The sequence below is a fragment of the Dermacentor andersoni genome, chromosome 2, assembly GCF_023375885.2.
Source record: "Dermacentor andersoni chromosome 2, qqDerAnde1_hic_scaffold, whole genome shotgun sequence".
Classification (NCBI taxonomy): Eukaryota; Metazoa; Arthropoda; class Arachnida; order Ixodida; family Ixodidae; genus Dermacentor; species Dermacentor andersoni.
Window position 1 is genome coordinate 69,118,689 of NC_092815.1, and position 25,147 is coordinate 69,143,835.

Sequence of the window (25,147 nt, forward strand, 5' to 3'; positions counted from 1 at the left end):
ACGATTGTGTTTTTATTGGTGTCTTGTTGGGAGTCATTTGGTTCTGAAGTTAGGCCCAAATTTGCGGCCACTCGGTCCGTGAATCCTCGAGCAGCGGTATGAACCATTTCGTTGATTTGGAGTCCTTGGTGTGCTGGAGTTCATATGAGAGCGATGTCGTTTTCTGGTCGGGTGAGCGACAAGTAGAGAGTGCACGAGGTTGTTAATGTAGCCGTTACTGAATTTCCGGATAGCAGTGTTAGAGTCACTAATGACGACGTCACAATCGGGTAGCCCCGATGCGAGTGCAATGGAGGCCTCTTCCGCGTCGCCCGCCGAGGTGGTCTTGACTGAGGATGAACAAACGGTGTTGCCCTGGTTGTCTACGACCGCTAGAGCATTACGATGTCTAGGGGTGTACGCTGCAGCGTCGACATAGCAGACTCCTTCAGCCTGTCCATAGCTGCGTTGCCGCGCACTGGCTCGAAGTTTGCGGCGTTTGACGTGAAATTTAGGGTGCATGTTTCTGGGTAGAGCCTGGATGTGGTATTGGCCGTGTATGTTCGGAGGAAGATGATGTCGCTTGCTCTCGTTGAATGGTGGAGCATGATGAAGTTGTTTCAGAATCTCACGCCCAGCTTCAGTGGTGGTGAGTCTGTGGTATTGCGATGATAGATGTGCTTCGGTTAATTCTTGAAGGGTATTTAGTGTGGCTGTGGCCATCACCATTTGTGTGGATGCTCTAATTTGGACGCCTGTAAACACTTAGGTTCGAGTCTACTTCACCTCTCTTTTTGGTGCGTTGAAGAATCACGTGTTTTCTTTGTGTTTTCTTTATTGACCAATCGTGTACAATTGCCCCCCCCCCCCTGCCCCCGCCTTTTTCTTTTCTTTTTAAGCGCTCGAGATGGGTCACCGCATTGTAATGTACTGCTTGCAATGACTCCAACAGGTCTATTTGCCATTACAAATTTTTATAGAAAGTCTATAGACAGTCTGTAGACGTCTATAGACTTTCTATTAAAAATTTTGTAAGGGTTGGAGCGCTGAGACAATGACACTTGCGGCTGGGGAAAGTAGGGTGAAGAGGTGGTGACTAATCGGAGTGCGCTTGCTCGTCGTGATCGAGAAAAAAAAAACAAGGGTACCGAGGTGTTCAAATTTTTTCAATACTATAAAAGCGATGTGAAGCCAATATACATTGAAGCCAAGAAAAATGGAATAAAGAACAGCTGGAAGCGGAACGCACAACCTTCGCATCGCGACAGAGGACAGCACATTCAGAGCGCATGCGCAGTGGCCCTGTCGGTGCGTTGATACCACGAGTACTCGCTGTTTTCCCACTGTGCTTGAACATTGAACACTGCGATTGAACTGTGCTTGTACAGCGAGAGGAATGCCTAGGAGGATGCCATTGTGGTTTTTAAAGTGAACATTAGGGAGGGGGGGGGGGGGTGTTGTGGGGTGCGTACCACTTCTATTGTAGAATCTAACTTTTTGACTTCCCTGCCTTTTGATCCGAAAGGTTAAGTGGGTTTCTGGTGATATAACCACAGCACACTTCTAACGTTTATAGATCTCTATAAACATTGTATCTTACATTTGACCTTCAGCCCGTCATGCACTACTACAACCGCCATGTTTTACTGCAGTGGCTCCCTCTGTCCACTTTCTTGGATATTCACAATTTCCCCTACGCTTTCCTTGGCCTGTCTGTTGGACCACTCTGTTCCAATTCGCCATCGCGGTGCGAAAGGAGATGTCGACTCGCGGAATTTTCGTAGGTGCTTGGTCATGAAAGGCAGCGTATTAGGGTAGAGGCTTGGGCGAGTAATGATCGTGGTTCATAACGGCGGTTAAAGAGCCCACTTTAGCGCTTTTTATTCGTCTCTGTCCTTTTCCTACTTTCGTGCGCTACGCAAACACCTCCGTTATGAATCACGAAAGGCACTCCTGAAGGACCTTAATAAAGTTTTTCATACCATACCATACCTTAAAGAAAATTAAGTGTTACGCAGTTTAGTGAACGAGCCTACTCCTGTAATGGCATGAGGGCACTTTATTAGATGGGGCTGATGATGTGTCTCCAAGGGAGTTCGCGCGCCTCCGCTTCTCAGTAGGCCAAGGTTGCGGTGGCTTGGCTGAGGCTCCGCAGCAGCGGGTAGGACGCCGACGCGTCGCCCCGGCAGCTGCCTTTCACGTCGTCCGCGTCCACGTTCCACGCCACCACGCACAGGTTCTCCCAGCCGTCCTTTAGAATCCACTTGGCCTGCACAGACGTGTGTTTTGAACGCAAGCGCGTGTACCGCATACTCTACCAGTGCACCACTGCAGTCAATGACGGTATATTAAAACAACAACAACAACACTGTATGACCTTTTACACGTCCTGAGTTTTTACTCTTTTCTGGAGAACAGAGTGAAATACGGCACAGGACAGCAAACCAGAGCGCATAAACCCTCTTGAAACACGGAAATGAGTAGTGTTCTCCATTGGCTTAGTAAGTTTGTTAGTTACACAGTAGGCAAGTTTCTAAACGATGAGGAATTTTGCCGAAATTTGCGATTTTGAAACACCATAGGGCTACAGCGACAGCAGCATGGCAGTAGAAGCAAGTGCCTGTATGCGGTATTTATTTGGGACTAGACTTTCGCGAGTAGAATAACGCACAAAAAAAGATTTTCTACGCCCTTGTCTGCGCAAACTAATGAAAATGCGCTTTTTCAGTGCACCCGCCTGGGGTAGATATGTGATGCGCCATGACTTCGTGGTATGCGCTCATCGTACAGAAAGACAGTTACGATTAGAGTCACGGGGAAAATTTCTAGTGACTCTAACTACGACGTCCGTGGCCTCTCCCTTTGATTTTTCTTTTCCTAATGAAAAGCTACTTCTGCAGCTACTATTACACTGGCGCCTTTTGTTCTTGCTTCGTTGTTTCATCTCATAATGTAATGTTGCCGTGCACCCACGAGTGGACATTAGCATTATAGTTTGATATGGAAGCTACTAAACTTTACGGCCAGCAGCTCAGGCTGTTCAGTTTTTAATTTGTTTGTTCAATTGCCTGTACCGGCTCGCTTGTTCCTTTCGGGTGCGAGCGTGTCTTCGTAGACTCGTCACGCTTGCCGATGCCACAGAGGAAAGCTCAGCGAAAAGACTGGCGTGTCGCCAACCAGCAAATTTTTCTGCTTAATTTTTTATAAGTTTCTAAACCGTGGGAGCTAAAGTGTTATTACGGTACGCGGGAGGACAATGGTGAACAGGCCATCAAGGCACGTCTGCGCATATATATATATATATTTATATATATATATAGTCATATCATAAGACGCCAACAAACACTGACACCAAGGACAACATAGGGGAAATTGCTTGTGCTTAATAAATAAAATAAAGAAACGATAAATTAAAGGAAATTAAAGTGGATGAAAAGGCAACTTGCCGCAGGTGGGAACCGAACCCACAACCTTCGCATTTCGCGTGCGATGCTCTACCAATTGAGCTACCGCGGCGCCGTTTTCCCATCTACTATCTTGGGTATTTATGTGTCCTAGTGGAACCCTGGGAGTGTTAGCCAGCGCCACAACTCACACCCCTTGGCGGCGGACGTGGAACGTCCTTTTTGCCGCAGGCGTCACGAGAACGTGATCTTTTTGGGTGAAGGCAACTGGTCAATAAACCCACATATGCTACCTGAAGTCATCAATATGTTGCCGGACTCGAGACCCTCGTTATGTAATCAACGAGAAGAAAGGGGGTTAACTGAGGGGCCCGATTTTTATTAGTCATATCATAAGAAGCCAACAAACACTGACATCAAGGACAACATATGGGAAACTACTTGTGCTTAATAAATGAAATAAGGAAACGATAAATTGATGGAAATTAAAGCAGATGAAAATACAACTTATCTCAATTGGTAGAGCATCGCACGCGAAATGCGAAGGTTGTGGGTTCGGTTTCCACCTGTGACAAGTTGTATTTTCATCCACTTTAATTTCCATTAATTTATCGTTTCTTTATTTCATTTATTAAGCACAAGTAATTTCCGCTATGTTGTCCTTGGTGTCAGTGTTTGTTGGCTTCTTATGATATGAAGAAAATCGGGGCCCTCGGTTAACCCCCTTTCTTCTCGTTGATATATATGTGTATATATTGATCGCGAGCTTTGTTCCAATTATTTCTTCAGGAATCGTCGAGTAACTGCAGCATTGACCAAACACTTATTCGCCGGTTTAGGTATTTCAATATACCTTCGCTAACGCCAGGTGTCGAGAGCTATCATTATTAACGTGCACCTAGATTGAAGTACACGGGTACTTTCGCATATCGCTCCCATCGAAATGCGGCCGTCTTGGCTGGGGTTCGATCCCGCAACCTCGTGCTTAGCAGCCCAACACCGTAGCCACCAAGCAACCAAGGTGGGTACAAGCACAAAGATCAAAGCAGGCGATGATTATGCAGCTCCTACTCAGCATGGCTGCGAATTGCCCCGCACTGCGGTGAGCTCACCGATAACCGCGCGTAACCGCCGTTGTGTATACCTTGGAGGCGACGGCTTTTTCGTCCACGTAGCCGTACCACGTGTCCCCCACTTTGTCGTAACAGCTTTTCTCCACGTGCGCCTGGTGGCAGGTCAGATTCAACTTGCACACCTATGAGGAAAGAGAAAGAGAGAAAACAGGCGAGGAGGTAAGAATAGAATAGAAAAGAAGAATAGAATAGAATAGAATAGAAGAATAGAAAAGGCTTGTAGAAAGACAGTATACGTGGTTGGTCATTTCGGTTTTTCAGCTAGCAAAACGTTCAGTAATATGAGAGGGAATCACTAAATTAAGAGGTTTGCGTACTTCCTGCCGCACATTCTTACTCCTGCTTGGCGCTCTTGCATCAGAAGTAAGGTACTCTTGCAGCTTGCTTTTGCTAGCGATCGCTGCTCATTCAGCTGCCGGTATTTGTTCACGCTTTCTTCCATGAGACAACACCAAACTTTCCACTAAGCGTTACTGGATCACCCTTCTTACTTACATTGTGCTAAACCTTTCAAGCGCATTCATAAGGCAGAACATTCTTTACCGTCTTCCCCACTAGTGTAGCACCATTACTTACAGCTGTTTTCGCGCTAACAAAGTTATCACTAGAGAAAGTTGTTTGTCACCTATGCTGTTACATATATACAGGGTGTTTCAGCGAACACTTTCAAAATCTTTTAAAGGTTGCCTGTGGCAGATAGCTCAATTCTAGTTTATGAGCCGGTCTTCACGAAGCGGCGGACACTACTTGCACAAGAAATTGAAATTCAAAATTGATTAATTAACAAGAATTCACTAATTAACTTTCTAGCTAGTTATCTTACGACCCATATTGCAATTTACAAATTCTAGCAGTGGTCTTCGCAAGGCGGATCCACTTGGAACGAATTCTCAGGACGACACCAGTTTCGAGATAGAAATTTTCGAACTTTGCGGATAAATGCATTGGCGTTCCAGTTACTTGTGTGCTTCAGTGCATGAAATGACGTTTTGTAAACAAATTAACTGGAACGCCAGTACATTTCTCCGCAAAGTTCGGGAACTTATATCTCCAAACTGGTGTCAACTTGAACATTTGTTCCAAGTGGATCCATCGCCTTGCGAACTCCACGGCTATAATTTGTAAATTGCAATATGGGTCATAATGTAATTAGTTATAAACTTAATAAGCTATGGCAAAGAAGTCCGACACGGCTGTGGACGAAACGAAGAACACCGACAGGAAGACGCAACAGCGTAGGCTTAGCCAGTCCCACCAGGAACAGCGTCTAGCCCGAGCCCCACCTCAGTAGCGCTGGCGATCCGGCTGCGGAGCTCTGCACGGTGCACTTCTTCCATACACAGCGAATATTTATTAATTAGACGATTTTACATCTCACTTTCCTGTGCAAGTATTGTCCCGCCGCTTCATGTACTACATGTACTACAGTAGAATTGTTATATCTGCCACAGGCAACTTTTAAAGATTTTTGAAAGTGTTCGCTGAAACGCCCTGTATACATTCTGCGAACGACAAGAAACACAAAAACGGGATAAATACAATACAGAACGTCGAAAAGCATGCACACTGAATGCCGATGAATATGAAGAAATTATTTAAATACGAATTCTTGACCCACACGGCAGCCTCGTTCGCAATCGCAAACTTTAAAAGAATTTGTTCCTCTTGGTCGGCGTCTGTTTTGTATTTCTTCGAGATTATTCTAGAGTAGACGACATTTCGTCAGGCTCTCAAGTTCTCTGAATGCTTTGTCGGCGTTACATTCCGTCAGGTAAATAGCGCAAGTCAGTGGGCGTGTAACGCCCCTCCCCTTCTTAACCATCACCACCTATCTTTCCCTCTATAGGGAAAGGTCGTTGTGTCATCGTCTTCTTGTGCGCCCGCCACTCATGCTTATTTATCCACGAAAAAACGAAGGAAGCTTCATGCGAGCATGAGGGGGCTGTGGGCTCCTGTCAAGCTGCTCTTAGAGGGGCAACTTTTACCCACAGCCTCCTTCACCTTTTTGATAAAAATTGTGTCGTATTGTATTGCATTGTATTGTATTGTATTGTATTGTATTGTATTGCATTGTATTGTATTGCATTGTATTGTATTGTATTGTATCGGCTTATATATATAGAAGGAAAGCCTGTGAACTCCTGCACTGCTGTCATGAATGCGGTAGTGAAATTTCTTACAGCAAATGCTTGACAATCTGGCCACAACGACGGCTTTCCGGCCAGCCAACAACACAGCAGCTCTTTTCCGACAACGCAACTGACCTCGTCGTACGTGATGGGCCGTCCTTCCTTCGGCAGCTGGCCAGCGTTGGGGGCGCTCTGTGCGCCACTCGGGTCGGCTGCTCCAACCAGGGGCACGTACTTGGCCAGCGGTGCGCCGGCACCCACCTTGTAGGCCACGCCGGACAGGCCGAACGTGAAGCACAGCTTCCGCGACTGGTTGCCGCTCAGCTGATTCATCACGTCCGCGATGGCGGTGAACTGCGCACCGCACGGACGATCGAGGACGACACATCTCGACAGGGCAGGTATTACGCGCGCTTTTTTATGCGGGCGTGTCGAACGAGCGGCTGTTCGTGCGAGGCTGCCACAGACAACACCAGTAAGGCGCATGCACTGGACATAGCGTTGACCAGCATGCAGTTTTGAAAAGGAGTAGTAGCGTAACAGCAGCACACTAAAAAGGTATTATCCGGGTACCCGTCGTACAGTTTAACATAGCGTTACCGTTTACCACGCTGTCCTTGGCCGTGTGCATGCGCGGAAATGTAGCTACCGCGCACAAAGCTATATCATCTAGCCTGTTCGGTAACGGCAACGGTTCCGCTGCGCTAAAGAGGATCTTAATTGAAGCCCTATTTCAAATGTACTGTTCGCGCACGCACCATGCCTCCAGTGTCGATGTCCTGCGCCGGCCCGTTGAAGTGCGTGAGCGCAGAGTTGGGGCTGAAGGCGTCGTGAGTGCTGACGAAGAGGAAGTTGACCAACCTGCAATCGAGCGGCTTTGTTTCATGGCAAGTTCACTAGGTGGAACATTTATGTGCTTATCAGCTTAGATCTCAAAATATAAAAAAGAAAAAAACATTAACATCGCTTATAATACATAAGCCCACAAGACTTAGTGCTCGTTATTACATGCAAAGCCGACATTGCAATGCGCGTCAGATCTAGCAAAAGGTAACGCACTTAAATGTACACAGTACACACACTATGAATAAAGGTAACTCCATAGGCTTATGGAGCGTCTCTCTTTTTTTGGAGTACTCAACGTTTCGAAGCTTTAGAAACAAACTCTCGCGTTCAGGTTCCAGAAGTTTGCAATGGTAGAAATGCCAAGAAGCTTTTTCAAATGATCAACAGTGGGCAAACAAGAAAAGTTTTAGCCTGGAGCCAACTTTCAGAAAAAGGGACTTGCTTCCGTCAGGGCTCAAAAGCATCTTCCAAGTGCCACACCAATTGCAGTCAGGCTGACAAAAAAGTTCGTGTGATTCCGGCATGTACGTACCGAAGAAAAAGTCCCTGAACTTGCATAAGGGCGTTGGTTGTAGAAAGGAGGAAAATTGTGGTACAGTTTATTAGGGAAAATTCCGAAATCGATTTCGACAGATGGTATGGCAGATATTCGTACCTCTTTTGTGCGTTACCTACTAACTTCTGCAATGCTAAATGACACACAAGATACAAAAAGACGCGCGAGCGTCTAAATGCTGTGTGTGCCATTTACCCCTAATACCGACAGTTTTCCTGTTTATCACTTGTACTACACGGTGCCTGGACACGGCAGTTAGCATTCAGAATGATACGGCACGCGCAATGTACGCTTTGTCGCGACTCCTGGCAGTGTACTGGTTTTAAAGTCGTTGTCAGAACCCCGACTCGTTTCCGGTCTAGACCGGTTGATGTGTATTTATGTTTAACTATGCTTATGTTTGCCAAATCGACACCCACAGTTACGTACATGCATAAACCTGTAAAACGGGGAGAGAAAAGAAGGCAGAAAACCTGGTTTCTCCGAAGGACTGTTACTGTGGTGAAGCCAGCTTTGACATTTTTTTTTTTTTTTATCAGAGCTGCGCACGCGCGTTGGACGCATTTGAGATGTGTCGAAAATATTGCACTGAAGCTGCGCCCTGTATTGACTATATTCCCTCGCTGATCCCAAGTTTGCTTACGGCTGAAGTTTCTGGACGTTGAAGGCCGCGTTCCTCTCCTCTGTTTCGTTTGGCAACACCATGGTGATGATGGACGACGGACCGAGCTCCTTCCGCAGATTCTGTAGGGCGCAAATGTACAACGCAACGTGTTAGGCACCTATCATTGCAGGCTACGATGGAGTACACGTCAGACTATGTGCACCCGTGTGGCTTCGAAACAAATACAGCTCCGGGCCACGTTAAGTTTTGCACGATCTTATGTCACTCATCTGTAGCTACAGCATATTGTTGTGACGCAGTCAGTATACACTCTAATGCGTTATTTTAAGGTCAAATATTGGAACTTCGGCGCTGTTTCCTGCACGTGATAACTGCATGATCTCCCGAGTTAAAACGCTGGAGAGAGGCTTCGCGCAAGTCCGCGAAGCAAGTTTTGGCACCACCAGCAGCTGCTGTAGCCACACTAAATTAAATTAACTGTGGTGCAGCTCCCCAATCGCCTCTGCCAACAGCATTCACGACTACATTGACGCATCACTGTTGCGGCAGTTGCTACGCTATTTAAAACTACATGTGCCTCCTCGATTCTCCCAGATGCGAATTTACTGTTCGACACTTTATATCGCTCTACTCTCGAGCACATTTCCCTTTCCCAAATATTGTCACCGTTTGCCCATCAAATTATTCCATGCTTGACACGATCCCTTGAGCTCCATTTCTTCCTCTTTAATATACGCATCAACTAGAAGGCGTCTCCCTACGTGTGCTCTTTGTTGCGTGTTCGCAAGAAATCTGAGAGCATCGTGACAAGCGATCAGAGCGACGTGAAATATAGGTAACAATGTTAAAAAACAGGGCTGCGTGGATCAGGGCAGCAGAAGGCGCCGAGGTGGAGGACCTACCTTGATGAAGTCAACCAACCCTGCTGCGTACGCTTCCATGTCCGCTTCGAGGTCCGGCACTGTCCAGTGCACATTGATACCGTCCAGGCCTCGCTTGCGCACCAGGTTCGCCGCCTCGGTGGCCATCGCGTCCAGCGTCGCGGCACCGGCCTCGAAGGCTTTGGCCATAGCAATGTCATCCTCACCACCTCCACCTAACGTGGCCATCAGGCTGACGTGCGGCCAGCCGGGACGCAACACGGAGGCGAGATGCAGTTGCTCTGCGTGAGCCCACAGAATGACATGCTCGAAGCATTGCTTGGGTAGAGGTCAATGCGATAGGAAAACACCCGGTCTGCATTCAGGACTGTTAGTAGCTGTTGTGTTTGTACTGAAATGAAGAAGGTGCTATATACAAGGGGGGCTTTAACAGGACAGCTTCTCAGCGAATATTAACGAATGATCATAATAGAGTACAGATTAAATGATCGTTCTATTATTAGAACACACTTACACTTTGAATTACTTTCTGGATGGCCCATTCTTAGTGCTTCACGTGAACCAAAGATATTTGGAATGTAGGCTATGAATGGAATGCTGAAAAGATTTTGCGCCAGAAAACAACACACGCAAGAAAGACGACGACACCACGGGTGCTTGTGGCGTCGTCGTCTTTCTTGCGTGTGTTGTTTTTTGGCGCAAAACCTTTTCAGTATGCAAGATCACCAACTAGCCCAGCAGTTAACTCTTCTAAAGCACATGAATGGAATCTTCACGGTAGACTTCGATTACAAAATATAGGACGAGAAAAGGTTGGAGTGTTCAGAAAACTACCATCTCAACGAAGAAAACATAGCTTCGTACATAACTTCAGCTCATGGCCAAAAATGAAGTGTCCTTGCTTAACACTGCAAGTTTTTGTGCAAAACAACTGTTTGCTCCATGTGCTTGCTCTTTACGTGCTTACACCCTGCACTAGCTATTCATCCTGGCTGCTGAAGTAGCACAATATCTCTGAATAAACTCGCCTAACAAAGAGCACTTGAAGCAGCAAGAAGGCCGGCGCCAGCTGCATAACCATTTTCTCAAGCAAGCACGTGGCGATAATTGTATGTAGCGATTCCATATATTCGACGATAGCGGAATACTCGGACAAACAAGATATCAGAAACTCCACCACTTTCATATACCGTGTGTCCCAGCTAACGTTAGCCAAGCTGTTCGACGAAAAAGAAAGATTAAAAAATCACGATGCGAGATACGATTATAAGACCTACGATGGTCGGCCAGAGATATGAAAATCAAATACCGTAGGTGTTAAAGACGTGTGCTGCACCGTGTTTTTCTATCCTTCTCTCTCTCTCTTTTTGTTGATCAGCTTGGCTAACCTTAAGGGCCCATATAGCAAAAAATCTGACGTCGGCGGCGGACGTCGCTTAGCGAAAATTCATTCCGAACCACAACCACGCAGGCCCTCTACGTGGCGCAAATGCGTTACTGAATTAATTGAACTCCTCAAAGCAAAATACATCAGAAAAATTGTAAAGTGTGACTTACGCACGACCTACAGACATGACAGCGTCGGACTTTAATTTGAATATACCAGAAAACAATTCGGTTATGCAGAAACTCGAACATAAACCTCTTCTCCGAGCAGTGCGGCTCGCTCGGTGCCTTGCAACAACACGATCGCGCTCGCCTCCGCGCAACCGCAAGAAAGCTATGGTTGCCGGGAAGCGTGACAATCAGTCAGGGATCTTTGAAATCTATCGCTTTCCACTCATAAAGGAGAAGCTTAAGCATCCTCCATTCTTTTTTTCAACCGGGCGACGGCGTACCTTGCGTGGCGCTGTCGAAGTCTCGAACCGTGACCGCCCCATTGCTCTCCTTGAGGGAAAGCCGGCCGAACAGGATGTGCGTGCAGTAGGACGCAAGCGGCCGCAAGATGGACTTCCGCACGTCGCAGAAGAGCGGTCTTTGGGCGCTCGGACCGGGTGCCAGGGAGTCTGCGCCTACACACGACACAGGAGCGGTTTGTTCAGCTAGCCGAGTATTATGGTCGCGTCATCTCCCACTAGTCGTTAAAGCAATGTCCCTTTACAAATGGACGCAAAAAAGAAGCATTAAGATGAGGCAGATCGTTAGGTTGCAACATTTCTGGAATACCGATCAGGTTAGTCCCATCGTCAGCGGAAGCTTGGTTAGCCGGAATAGACGTGAATGCGATAGTGGCGACGCAATGTTGGAATTGGCAACAATCGAAAGATCAGACATGTACAAGAATTTGTTGTGTCCGTATTAACTTCCAAGCCAGCGTTACTAAACCGCTTGGTCAGTTTACAAGCTCTGCTTTGGACGCTGCGTAAGCATGACACCTTTCTGCTGCCTGCAACATGCCTGCCGTGGCCGACGCTCAAATTGCATACATAATGCCTTCCGCCAAGTGGCAAGCTGCGAGATGTAGTAACCTGCAGCTTGACCTCCAAAATTTTAGCCCACTGAAGGCATGGTAATTTCATTTACTAGCAGAGACTATTTGCGTGGCTGCTGTTGGCACAGCTTGGCGGCATGCATCAGGACGCTACAGACATGTATGTGGTAGCGGAATTTGTCGCGTTCCACGCTCTTCCTGAGCGTGTTCAGTGTTTCAGGAGTCATGTTCCGCGAGCAGAGCTGCAAAATACATGCGCTTTTTTTTCCTTCCTGCCCCTCTCTGTCATATTTCCTCCCCTTTCCATACTGCTGACTGCATTTGTTCAAGTGTCGGCACCGCGAAAGACAGCTACGGTGCTATCAACCACTCCCCCCTCCCTTCTATCTCTGTCGTCTGGCTAGAGCCGGCGCATGCTATGGACTTGCAAAGTTGCACACAGAGGCGATGACAACAGACGAGACACAGTGCACACAGAGACGATGACAACTAAGGAGGAAGCGACCCGCTGGGCAGGCGCCTGTACAGCCACTCCTGTCTTCATAGTGCTCGTTTGTGTTTGCTCTGCGTCCCTTAAGATGAAGTTCACACTAACACGCCCAAGTGTCGGTTCTGCTGGACTGCCAAATCTTTCCTCTGCCGGGTCGGCGGAGAGGGCTACAAAGGGCTACCGCAGAGGGGCCACGCGTGGCGTGGCATTTCAGACACTGACCCAGACAAGGTGTCACGAAATAAATGTAGTACACACTAAATATTTAAATTGTGCCCGGTTTGTTCAATGGCTATCGTACTCTGTAAGATCGGATTGCTGACGGGGAAAATAGTTTCAATTTATGGCGACATTGTGGCAAGTGAACGTGGTGATAGCTGTGACCGATACGAAAACTGCATTAACTAAACCTCAATGCCTAAATGCCTGTCAAACTGTCATGTCAGCTATCTTGGTGGGTACCAGGTGATATGTGCGCCCAGCTTTATGTTCCGAATTTCGCTTCGGCAAGCACAGCAGTCGCAGCTTACGCACCGTGCTCAGCCGCGTTTTTCGTTTTGTCGATGTGCTTCTCTTCGATGGGTTGGTTCGGGAGTGCAGCCTCGCCTGTAAACCGAGAGTAAGTGAGCATCGAAATGGGGGTGACGAAGCGCAACGACAGTTGGACAAAATAGATGAATTAAAATGGGGGTTAGACATTGTGAGGCATAAAAGTTGACAAATTGAAGAAAAAAAGAAATATGCGGATCCCGCGCTTTGTACGAATCGATGTAAGCGATGCTTTGTATGCTGTTCGCTTCGGTTGACGACAATTAGCGGCGATTTTGGCGGCGAATGTGTGATTCTTTTCCAGCGTTTAGTCTAATACGAGAGTGGTAAGTTGATGTTGTACATTACCTAGCGTGCACCACTGCACACTGAACACACAGGGAGACATCTTCGCTTGCGGCATTGTTGTGCGCCATTGTTCATAATCTCTGAGAGAGTTGAGCGTTATTATTGCCTCACATGGCAAACATCGCATCGTGGCAGAAGTGCTAAACTTTATTTGGATTACGGGGCTGTACGTGATTCAGTTAATTATTATAATTGCATGAATACATTGTATACAGACATTCGCGGTCTGCACCACATTTCGCTGCGTAGCGAAGACGCTCTTGTTCCGCGCGACGCTTCTTTCGGGCCTGGGTGTCCTCGACGCTGAGTGCACGCTTTGTAGCCATTTCGCTGGAGCATGTTTACGTGGTCCTTCTGCATACGTGGCCAGCGCGCTTTGAGACGCCAGCTCCAAGCGCTCTCTTCAGGCTACGGACGATTGTAATGTGTACACTACTACAACCCAACACGCGACCTCCACCGCCCAGCACCTGCATTTCTGCCGCATAGGAAAGCAAGCACCGCACGTGCCATACGCACAAACACGAACAAAAGACGCTGCCGTGAAACGCTCTGTGAAACGCTACCGCGGCGGCGTCGGTAGGGGTGTGTAGGGTGCCTCGATGGCCGCTAATTCTAAGCGCGCTGGCATCGAAGCGCCCTAGGGATGCACTGAGGCTAACGGCATCTGGTGGTGTCGCAAGAAACCCGGCGGTGCGCGCGAGCGCGACCACAAGGGCAGCGCCCGGAAAGTCGGCAGAAGAGGCAAAGAAAGCCTCGCTTTAAAAATAGTGCGCGGTTTTATGCAGCTTTGGTGTCATTGAAAACGAGCGTTAGTAAAGGTGCGACGACAATGTGCGGACAGTCTTGGCAGGGACCGATAATTCTATATGCAAATAATCCCCATAAAGTACAACGTAAGTGCCGCGTCAGCGCAGTGGCTAATAAAGAGGCCAGGTCACCGGCCGAAAAAGTTTTAAGAGTGTTTTTACCTTTATTGTAGACAAGGGGTTGATACATTTCTACTCACTTGTGTTCTTTTGTTTTGTCTTGTTCATTTGTTTGTGTTGTGAACTGAGATACTTCAGATGCTCTGTCGTAAGAACGGAACGGCGCTACACTCCAGCGACGGCTTCCCTGAACCCCGAGTCTTTCCTCGAATTTACGACTTGAAAAGGGCTTGAAGCTCTAAGGGAAACTGGGAGAGCGGATGGAGGCAGAACGATTCGAAGGAGCGCAAGTATCTTATAACGGCCGCTCTAATGAGCGCTTAGCATACCCTTACTTGTATAACTGTAACTGGAAGAATAAACGACCGGATATACATAAAATGACAGTGCCTTCCTGAACGATCATCGACTACAATTAAGTAAAACAGAACTAGGCTTCCGAGGGGGAACCAAAACATAAGAACGCTTTTAAATCCTCTTGATCGGTGTCTTGGCCCCTTCCTATTTACTATGTACCATTACGACTACACGGGCTACTGTCAAACTCTCGACTTCGTCCTTTAGCTCAGCGGCTAAACTTCATCCCAGGGCCGAACATGTGGTCTCGGGTTCAAGCCCTGCTCCGGCGGCCGCATTCCAGTGGGGGCGGAATGAAAAAACGTCGCCTACTTATATTTAGGTGCCCGTTAAAGAACCCCAATGTAATAATGTAATTATGGGGTTTTACGTGCCAAAACCACTTTCTGATTATGAGGCACGCCGTAGCGGGGGACTCCAGAAATTTCGACCACCTGGGGTTCTTTAACGTGCACCTAAATCTAAGTACACGGGTGTTTTCGCATTTCGCCCCCATCGAAATGCGGCCACCATTTCGACGTGCACCATTTCGACGTGCAAACCAGCGGCCCACAGTTGCTTCCTGTCTACGCAGGTGCCTCCTTTTTATTTATTTATTTATTTATTATTTGAATACCTTCAGGGCCCATAGGACATTACAGAAGGAAGTGGGAACACTAAATAGAAGAAAAAAAAACAACAAGCAACTATTAGGTAACATATTCAAGTACATTTCTTAAAGTCACTGAGGTCCGTAATAGATTCTAAACTATCTGTTCTAAATTCTAATAGTTCTAAATACTCTAAACTTCTCTCCGCTGTCGCATCATTTCCTACGCGTTTTCCCTTTTCGCGCTTCAGCTGTGTGAGAAACCCCTCCCCCCGCAACGTAATTCTCGGCGAGACACCGACGTACGCCAAATCTGGAGAAAGAGGCTAAGTCTATGGGATACATCTCAGGGACTGTAACGTGACAGCATTACCAGCATCAGCATACCCGCGCTTTTGACCGCGGGAATAGGTCGGTACGAGTACACTCACTCACGAGAATGGTGACTCATATACTCGGCTCCGCACCCATTTCACTAGCGTGAGATAGAGCGTTATAGCGAGTGACGAAGAGCGTGAGTTGACTCGAGTATTGACTGGAGTAAGTGCCGGTTTAAGGTTATAGAACGAACGAAAGTCACTAGCCGGTAATTTGAGTGGACGTGAGTACGTATGAAAGTTGGTGCTGGCAAATGTGAATAGAAGTAGTTACAATGAGTGAGCGTTGGTGAGCCTGAGTATGAACGTGAGGGAGTGCCGGCGAGATGCGAGCGCACATGAACATGAGTGAGTGCCTATACAAAAAATTATGGTTGAGTATGAATGAGCGTCCGCCTATTGTGCCGACCTGTGGACTGCGGGTTCGACCTGCTTTACAAGCCACATTAAGATCCTTCATTAAAATCGTGCCCTGGTAAAGAGTGCCCTACCAAGTCACCACCTTCGGTTACACATCTCCGGGGTTTGTCCGCTTCACCCGGCGAGATACAGGACGGCGACACGCCGAACCCCGGGAAGGCAGGCAAAGAAAGCTACGCTTTTCAAGTTCTTTGTTCTACCCACCGCAAGTTTGACAGGTGAATGAAGTGGTTTACACTAGGAAATATCTGGAGAACACACTTCGTAACCACTTGTTTTACGCCCGAAAACTAATGAGCTCTCTGAATGGACATTTACATCGAAGAGGCCTGCGCTTTTTTTCACTTGCCTTTGTTATTTGCCGCCGAACCTGTATCACCTGACTCTTCTGCTGACTGTGCAGCAGCCGACTTTTCGGCACCGGAGGGCGCTCCAGCCGGTGGTCCGTTCACGGGCGGCCTTTTGTCCGCCGACTTTTCGCTGGCAGCAGATGCGTCGAGAGGCCGGGCTTTGTTGGTCTGCGAACCTTGGTGAACGGATTGGTTGACCGCGCCAGTCGCGTCCTTTGCCGGTGACCCTCTGGCGGTAGGTTGTTTTGCTTCTGGCAGCTTGTTTCTGCCAGCAACGTCTGCCGGGGACTTCGAGCCAGAAGGCGATCCAACCGCCGGAGATTCATCGACCGGTGAGGCCGACTTTTTGGCCGTGGGTGAGTCCGCTGGCAAGTCCTCTTTGGCTCCAGACGCGCGACTCGCCGAATTCTTGTTCGTGGGTGAGGAGGAATCGGTGAGCGCCTCAGTTTTTACTGACGTATTGCCGTGCGACGTGTTGCCTGGCAACGAATTGACAGGCGCTGCCTTGTCACTCGACGCGTTGCCGACGCGAGCGTTTCCCAGCGACGATGCGTTGGATGCCGTGCCGTTGACAGAGGAGCCACTGACGGCTGCCGGTGCAGACTGGTTGTGAGAGGCTGCCTTGCCGACTTCGGACGGCTTCTTAATTTCGGCTGGTTTTATCAGTTTGATAGCAACGGTTCCGTGTTCCGCGCCGCCGGCATCACCGCTCGCCCCCTCGGAAGCTGTACATGGTGCGGATGAATAAAAGCGTCGTCATGAGCTCAGAATCACACAAGACGTGCTATCACTATAAATTAAAACGCGAACATGAAATAACTGATCAGAAAGCCTTTTGCGCGTAATTACATGGAAGTGCGAGGTGTAGTCGCTCTGTACCCGGTTTCTAAACGTGGAGTCTATAGACCAAGTGTGCGTTCCGGAGGCTGAGTTAACCTAACCTTACAAATGCAGGTTAACCTGGGACGGAATACTGGAACGATTCGAAGCCAATGCCGTTACTTATTGTTACGCTTCTTCAGTGGTCTGAGCGGCGCTCGGCCCGCGTTATCAACGGGATCAGCCGGCCGTGAACGATGGATAGTAAGAGTGGCACAGAATCACGCAGAAAGAATCGCTACATAATGGTATATGTCAAATCAGTTCAGCGGAAGCCAGCAAATTGGAGGAAAGTACATGAAAGGGGAAAAAAAATTGTCGACCACCCAATTTATAGCACGAAGCTACAGAGGAAACCCATACGGGTTTCGTGTCAGAAAGAAAAGTCACGCAGTTGAAAGGAAATTGGTCCTGGTCCGGGATATTTTTGTCCCAGGCCGGAATATTGCAGCGATTCGAAACCAATGCCGTTTCTTGTCGCGCTTCCTCAGGAATCAGAGCTGTGCGCAGCCCGCGTTATCAGCGGCATCAACTGGTCGTGAATGCCGTAAATCCCGGACCAGGACAAATGTTTCTTCAAATGCGAGGTTTCCTTTCTGAAAGAAAGAAAGAAAGAAAGAAAGAAAGAAAGAAAGAAAGAAACTCGTACGGGATTGTTGCGTAACTTCGTCCTACAATTCGTGTGGGTGACAATTTCTCCATTTCATAATTGTATACCGGCCCAGGAAACGTAACAATGCATTGCAATAGTCGTAAAGCGTTCGCCTTTGAATTTCTGCCGATAGCAGTACTCAAAGCGCGTTACGGACGAGGACAAAATTGTGCGTGCTGTATCTGCTGTAGTGAGGGCGAGCGTCCCCGTCTATAGGTTCCACTGCAGTTACTAGTTCGATGACCAACCACCACCCTCCGATATAGTAAATTAAGCATTTGTTTCGCGATAACACAGAGACAAAAGTTTGTGTAGGCAAAATAAGGCCTGTTCCTGCCCCAACACTCGAAATACACTTACGTCCGTTTAGAAAGAAGGATCGTGCACCGCTTTGGGGGTTCAGATTGCAGAACCATGGGTGGTCAAAATTATTCTGGTGCCTTCAACTATACAAGGTATATCGTAGGCAAATCATGGCTTTAAGACGTAAAACTCCATAATACAGATACATCTTAAACACGTCTGCCAACAGGCGCAAGGAAAATGGCGTGCCGAGTCACTGATTTATTCCTACACGTCTTCACTTTTACAGCGCTACTCGCAGGCAGCATTTCGTAACTGCCGAGGCACCACTTTTAAGTTCTAAACAAAGCAAACTAGACATTTATGTTCTCAGACTTAGGGTATACGCTCGAAGAACGCGAGTGTCTAAAACGTTGAATATGGCTGTAGTGCGACTCGCACTAAGCGGCAGGTTGTCTTCATGTACTGTCGCGCTCAATATGAGCTGCAACACGCGAGCTGTGGTTGCAGCTACGCTCTCGAGAAAAAAAAAGTGGGCGAGGGTTTCGCTATTCCAGAAATACGCATACACCCATGATTTACGCCGTCTGCTTTCTTCGCAGAGCGATACTACAATCTGCCCGCAGAGAAGCCCGTAAGTCCTTAGCCCTTAGCGCAGCGTGCCTCGTCATGATGCACGCTGCCCTAGCTTCGCAACTTCTCTCTCTCTTTTTTTAACATCCGCGATGGAGCGGTGGCTGCTCGGTGGGCCAGATTATTATCGCGCCGCGAAGCGGACGACGGAAGGCAGGAGGTGTAGGCATTGCTCAAATGGCGACACCCTCTCTACTTTTCTTCTCTGGAGCGTCGCTGCAGCCACAGCTCGCGTGTTATACAGCTCATATGGATCGCTGCAATACACGCAGGCATCTTACAGCTATGCTCGTGGACAACTTTCTGTGGCTATGAAGGGAAAGCTACGGGGGCGGAGCTGCTGCATATGTGTTACCGCGCCAAACAGTCCGCCAGCACTGTTCGAAATGTACGCCGAGTCGGCGCAGCTTCCACGTGCAATGGTTTCGCGTTTGCCTAGACGCGGAAGGGAAAAGCCGCAAAATAAGTAAGCTGTTACTACATTCAATGGCGTGTTTTGTCTTATTTAACTGTTGTTAATAAGGTTTATGCTTTCTCTTCTCTAGCTTAAACTAACGTGGATGAAAACGCACGACTTTTCAGAAGCGGTCTCACTTGTGCACGCTTTGCCAGCGTGGCTCTCCCTTCGGAGGCATGGAAATTTGCCTGCGAGTATAAGAACGGAAAGGGAAGGATTGTGCTGGCTAGTTCTGCATAATACTGGCAAGCGCTGCCTTTGCCTGCTCTTTCGTATACTGTCCTCGTTCCGCTTCTTGCTATAAGGTTTTAGAACAGAAATGACCGCTTTTTATGTGATGCTTCGTGTGTTAGCGGGATGCTTGGTGTGTTCAAAGTTTTCAGAAAAGAGCACGCCTCGTAACCTGAAGCGTATCGTCACGCGTTGTGCACAAGGCAATAATTTTCTTCCGTAAGTCCATCGAACAGTAAGTAAGCCATGCTTACCAGAGCTATCGACGCCGATGAAGTCTGCGAATACAATGCGCGGAGCTGGTAGACTTTTACTATTGTTGTGAAAAATCTTTGCGTTTCTGCAATCCTCTCGGCTAGCGGTTACAACAGGCTTGCTTTACCGCAATACATTTCCATTATGCGGCAAGGTTTGCGACTCTCGCCAATGACATTGCGTACTATGCATTGCCATGGAACGTCTGCAACGACGACTCAAACTATATCGCGGAAGTGGAGCCAGCCTTAGAATTTCTGCGAAGTGTTACGCCTCGTGAACGTCGCTTATCGTCACTAATTTGCAAATTGCAGAGGCAATTGTCTGTGACTATCATTTACCTGTTACCTATTTCTACATTTCACTTAAATAGAACGCTTTCCTTTGTTTTATTGCCTGTAAACTTTACGTGGTTTAATTAGTAAGATTGAGCTTCTTGGTGCTTTCTATCTTTTAAATATGTGTGAGCAACAAGTTCATCGCTAGATTCTAATACATATAAAAATGAAAACAATATTTTGGATATCTCACTAAGCAGAAAAGATTGGTCACATTTTTCGTGCGATCTTACAGCAGGGACGCTGTTAGAAACGTACCTGAAACGTCGCTTAGGTTGACCCTGTCTGGTGCTGCACAAAATTGAAAAGAAAAGGAAACGTTGTTTCGCTGTGCAACTTGTTATAAATTCAAGAAACCATACATATTCAGGTACTTACCGAGCGGAGATTTGTTTATAGTGATGTTCGGTGGTTGAGCTGGGAGTAAACCAAAGCTGTTAGCATTGAAAAGTAACAGGGAAAAAGGGAGGGGGGAGCATTGGGGCAGAGGAGGAGAGTAGCTTTTATTATCTGGCACTAACCTTCTGATGGGCTCTTTAAGAAAACTGCAAGAATTGAACAGAAAAAAAATCGTCAAGGAAGAGCATTCGCACTGATCTAACAAAGCCGTACTTGGAGAACGTTTGTAAGTAGTTATTCGTTTGCTTTAGCTATACATTCGGCTTAAAACGTCCAGCCACAAAGGTTATTCTAAACACGCTCACAATATTGTAGGACAATTATTCCCGTGATGAAGTTCTTTTTATTCCTTTTTATTTTTTAATAACCTATTATGAAACTGCAAGGCTGTAAAGTATTGCACGCTTTAAGCTCGAAGTTCATAGCTGGCTAAAGCGGTATCAGAAGCCTAAGAACATGGTCTGTTAGGTCAAGAAAAAGGAAAAAGGCGAGCTGTTTTTTTGCTAGCTATAGCTGCAGAGTTCTGTCATGACGTCTGCAGTGTGCAAATGCCGAGCTCACAAATATCCGTTTTATTGAATGAACTGAAAAGGAAACACTTACGGAATAATGCAGCTCACGTAAATGTAGTGACTGCACTTACCTCATCAACACGCCCTTCATTATTATCATCATCATCGTACAAGTATAAATTGAAATGCTTGTCTTTACTGCTCCTGCTTTGCCTCTACGAACGTGCGCACAAGTTTACACATTCAGTGTTTGCATGCTGATGCTGTAATTATTTCTGAGCGTTAGTTTTCTTTTTTTTCATATATTGCTGTCAAATCATCTGCAGTACCGCGTCGCTTAAAGTACGTTTGACTAACATGACCCTGCATGACCCTGTAGCATGACCCTGGGGAAGCGTCGAGAAATTGGTCTCCTCCCTCCCGTCTCCGCCACATCTGACGTCACTGAGCAGTGCTACAGTGCTTGACATGATCCTGCTTAACTTGTACGAGGACGTAGCTTGTTTGTGATGAAACAAGAACGTCGCATAAATGAATCAACATGTTTGTTTTTTTCTTTTCACTTCTCTTTCACAGTATACCTACAGAGTTAAGTGTTGCCTGCAAGTAATGATGTATACGCTCACCTTTCATAGTTTCAACGACTGCTTGGCGTTTCTTTTCTGCGAAAGGAAGAAGGCAAATATAATAAACGGTTCTTCACACACTTGGAATGAATCAAGAAGGCTCACGTTTGCAAAGATGCGGCGCCAATGTGCATGCCACAAAAGCACATAACTGTTTTGGGAATCTTGCATTCAAAAGAACGTTAACGACTGGTATACGTGTAATGCCATACTGTCTGTCCTCTTCCGTGCACGAGTCGGCGTCAGTGCTCTTTTTTCTTTATGAATAAACTACGTAATGAATCGTGCGCATGAATTTCACATAAAACGCAACCAGTGACACTTGCAAATGTATAATGTGGCTATATCCATTGTCGCGTATAAGGGGGAGAGTGTGATTGTGTGCTTTCATTTCACCACGCATAGCATTTCTTCATGTCCCTCCAGCAGGCCGTGAATACACATAATCCTGCAAACAGTGCCTTTTAGAAACGGTCATAACAGCGATACCTGGCTTGTTATTCCCACTGTGAAGAGTTAAGAGTGAGATTTGATAGGTCGCCTGAAACCTTGCGTCGCGACTCAATATCCCGCTCAGTGCCAACCATTCGTGGTGATAACGTATATTGCAGAGCTCCGCTGGGGGGCCTCTTGACGAAAAGCGAGGAAGTATAGCGTTGTTGTCGAATCGTTCTGTTATTCCAGCCCAGATTGAAATGTGAAATAAACACCGAGAGAGATAAGTATAGCTTTAATGAACGTAAGGTGGACTGAGAAGTCATCTTAAAATAGAGCAAAAGCAAAATCGTTAAAGAAAGTATAACGCTTACCTTTAGCAGAAACTTTCTTCTTGGCTGAAACTACAGAAGACTCACGTAAAAAGTAAATCCAAAATAGTTTTTTTTCGTCTGTTACAACCGTTCACATGGCATTACGGCACAACCTTAGCCAACGCGCCAGACAACCACCGGAGGGGTTCACACTGTATGCGTAATAACGGTCATATATCAGACAGCAAATGGGGAGTCGGGCTGGTTGGTTAAAGTTCGTTGCCTAATTGCCGCATATCAGGGCAATAGTTACGGACGCAGGAACCAGTGTTGCCACAAATTTGTCAAAAATTAGGCGGAATCCGGGCACTGGTGTCCAGCTGCCGAGTGTCAGTATGTTGCTGAGCCACAGCGGCAGAAGGCGCGCTTTTCGTAGGTTGCTTATCACCACAAAAAGAGACCACTTACCGCGGAAGGCGGCTGCCCCAATTCAGCCTCCCCACACCTCCAAAATCATCCCCCCGTTCTAGATCTGATCGTCGTGATCCTTCATGCTCCGATCACAGGCAAGAACAAATGCATGAAAATTGGGGAAGCTGCATAGCTCCATCTTGTTGTCCAACCGATCACGGTCACCTCGCCGATTTCAGTCTCACAACACGGCGTGCCTTAGCCATGTTCTGCATGCTCAACTATAGCTCGAATCGTCGCGTGGTATTTACCGTCTTGTATGACATGCTATTCGACCATTCCTCGAGACCGCATTTATCGCGACTTTCTCGTGAAAAAAAAAAAAAAAAAAAAAGCAGCGATATACGTCCTGCCCTAGAATATTGCTAACAGCTAAAGTCCAATTAGATAAATGAAGCAAAACAAAAGCAAGGAAATAAAACCTAATGCATTGTGTAGTACGAAAATACTATTAAAATACAAAGAAAAAAACATTACGTCAACCACCGACGAACCTGCACAGACGTCAGCCTTGGGAGGGATTATCGGGCGCCTAAACAGGGCATGCCCCGTCATGGTAGCCCGGTGGGCGCGGCGTTGTGCTGCTGAGCGCCAAGTCGAGAGTTTGATTTCGGCCATGGCGGTCGAATTTCGATGGATGCGAAATGCAAAAAACTCTCGTGTATACTTAGATTTACGTTCACGCTAAAGAACCCTCAGGTCGGCAAAATGCCCCGCTACTACGTGCCTCATAATCAGATCGTGGTTTCGGCAAGTAACGCCCCAGAATTAATCAATCCAAACAGGGAATTCCTCCTACAGACCCTTTACAGCATCTACCCTTTCCTCCTGCCCCCTTACCCATCTACCCTTTGCTCGGATGAACATGCATTCGTTTGACGTGGTATAAGGGGGCTCGAAGTTTTTGAGTTGCCAAGAGCTGCACTCGGGCCCGTTTGGCCGCGCTCACCTTGAATGCCGCCCTTGTCTACGTCACCGTCAACGGCGTCATTCCGGGCGTTCTTGGCGGCGTTCTTCTTCGCCTTGATCTCGATGGCTGCCACGCCCATGTCTGAGATGTTCTCCACGGCGCCAATCGCACGGATGGCAGTGGCAGCGGAGGTGGCCTTCACTGTCTTATCTTTCTCTGAAGGCGGAATAATGTGAAAAGAGCTCGGTAACCATGCATTTAAGACGCGTAGTGAAGCACCGCGACGTAACCTGAGAATTTCGCAAATTCGGGCAAGCAAACTGCAGTCGGAGTGCTGAATGCTGTAAAGTATATGCTGTTGAAGTGCCCGTGCTTTGGACGTACATCCTTAGGATATTGTGATCTGTGAATCTTGGATTGTGCTTCATATTTATTTGCCTTGTTTGAAGCACTATACAGGGTGTTTCAGCGAGCTTTAGCCAGAATTGATAAATATGCCGATGCACTGCATGACGACGCGACCAAATGCATGTTGCTGCCTTTTGTATGCACTGTGTCACACTAGCTTTTGTATTTTGCTTAATTACATAATTTATCAAGATTGATTAACCAACTTCTGAATCAACAAAGTTAGGAAAAAAATTCAAATTAGTAAGTTGCAGAGCGGTTTACAAAACGCCCGAATAAACAGTTTGTCTTTCTGTCTGTTAAGTATTACTGTTTTTCAACTTACTGCGGATGCCCTCAATATACAAAGAAGCACAACGTGACATGCCCGCTTGCGCGTCGTGATTGCACTGCTCCCAAGCGTTCTGCGCACAAGCTGCCATACGTGCGCTGCCGCTTAAAAAGCGCCAGGGCAGCGACGCAAGCGTTGGCAGTTCGATGTAAGCTAGCAACCGTTATCGCTTGCGCGGCGTAAAGCGACTGACGGGCGTGGTTGTGGCAGTTCCAGACAGCCGTGAACAGGCTACCGTGCATCGGCTGTTAAAGCGCAAGCGATTTTGTGATGCCTTTTTCCAACAAGGAAAAAGACATGACGCTTGTCCTAGGAGCTGCAAACCGACAGAGACGGCAGGCTGCAAGAATATTTTGAAGGTGGCACCCGGGTACGCGACCCAACTCGATGGCAATATTCAACACTTACGAGTCGCTGAAGCAAACCGGAAGCTTCACAAGAAAGAGGCAGAGAGCTTCGGTCATAAAAAATGAGGTTCGCACTAACGTATTGTTTTTCATGGCGGCTAACCCACACGCAAGCACGCGCAGCGTGGCGCACAGCTCGGTGCGTCCAACTCAGCTAATTGGAGGAGTTTGAAAACAGCTGGACCTACAGTTG

General features: G+C 47.3%; 2 protein-coding genes across 5 annotated transcripts in view; one reads left to right on the plus strand and one right to left on the minus strand.

The window, feature by feature from the left end:
* Positions 1–2,015: 2,015 nt before the first annotated feature.
* Positions 2,016–24,052, minus strand: LOC126542018 (uncharacterized). Of its 4 annotated transcripts, XM_055077008.2 has the most exons (16): positions 23,848–24,052; positions 22,488–22,517; positions 21,679–21,714; positions 20,663–20,686; positions 20,520–20,558; positions 20,400–20,432; positions 19,803–19,826; positions 16,393–17,118; positions 13,009–13,080; positions 11,392–11,565; positions 9,575–9,834; positions 8,691–8,791; positions 7,404–7,506; positions 6,781–6,999; positions 4,528–4,638; positions 2,016–2,248 (listed from the first exon to the last, which is right to left on the minus strand). In XM_055077008.2, exons 1-16 carry the CDS (start codon positions 23,945–23,947, stop codon positions 2,093–2,095), a joined length of 2,208 nt encoding a protein of 735 aa, XP_054932983.1. In that variant the 5' UTR covers positions 23,948–24,052; the 3' UTR covers positions 2,016–2,092. The 4 variants fall into 4 exon arrangements, with proteins under 4 accessions (XP_054932983.1, XP_054932985.1, XP_054932984.1 ...); XM_055077010.2 differs by lacking the exon at positions 20,663–20,686 and having other exon boundaries at positions 23,848–24,049; XM_055077009.2 differs by lacking the exon at positions 19,803–19,826 and having other exon boundaries at positions 23,848–24,049.
* The window catches only part of LOC126541909 (uncharacterized), a 162,657-nt gene continuing 147,088 nt past the window's right edge, over positions 9,579–25,147 (plus strand). Inside the window, exons 1-2 of the mRNA XM_050188872.3 lie at positions 9,579–9,838; positions 16,652–16,749. Of these exons, the coding sequence (XP_050044829.3) occupies positions 9,579–9,838; positions 16,652–16,749 (358 nt within the window). The remainder of the gene's footprint in view (positions 9,839–16,651; positions 16,750–25,147) is intronic.

What these genes read in the sequence shown, in the direction of transcription:
- LOC126542018 (XM_055077008.2), bottom strand. Translation starts at nt 23,947, where the DNA reads ATGGGCGTGGCAGCCATCGAGATCAAGGCGAAGAAGAACGCCGCCAAG. An exon ending in GAAAAACGCGGCTGAGCACG is followed by an intron (nt 11,566 to 13,008) that starts GTGCGTAAGCTG and finishes TGTCGTGTGTAG; the next exon opens with GCGCAGACTCCCTGGCACCC. An exon ending in ACATCGACACTGGAGGCATG is followed by an intron (nt 7,000 to 7,403) that starts GTGCGTGCGCGA and finishes TGCGGTGCGCAG; the next exon opens with TTCACCGCCATCGCGGACGT.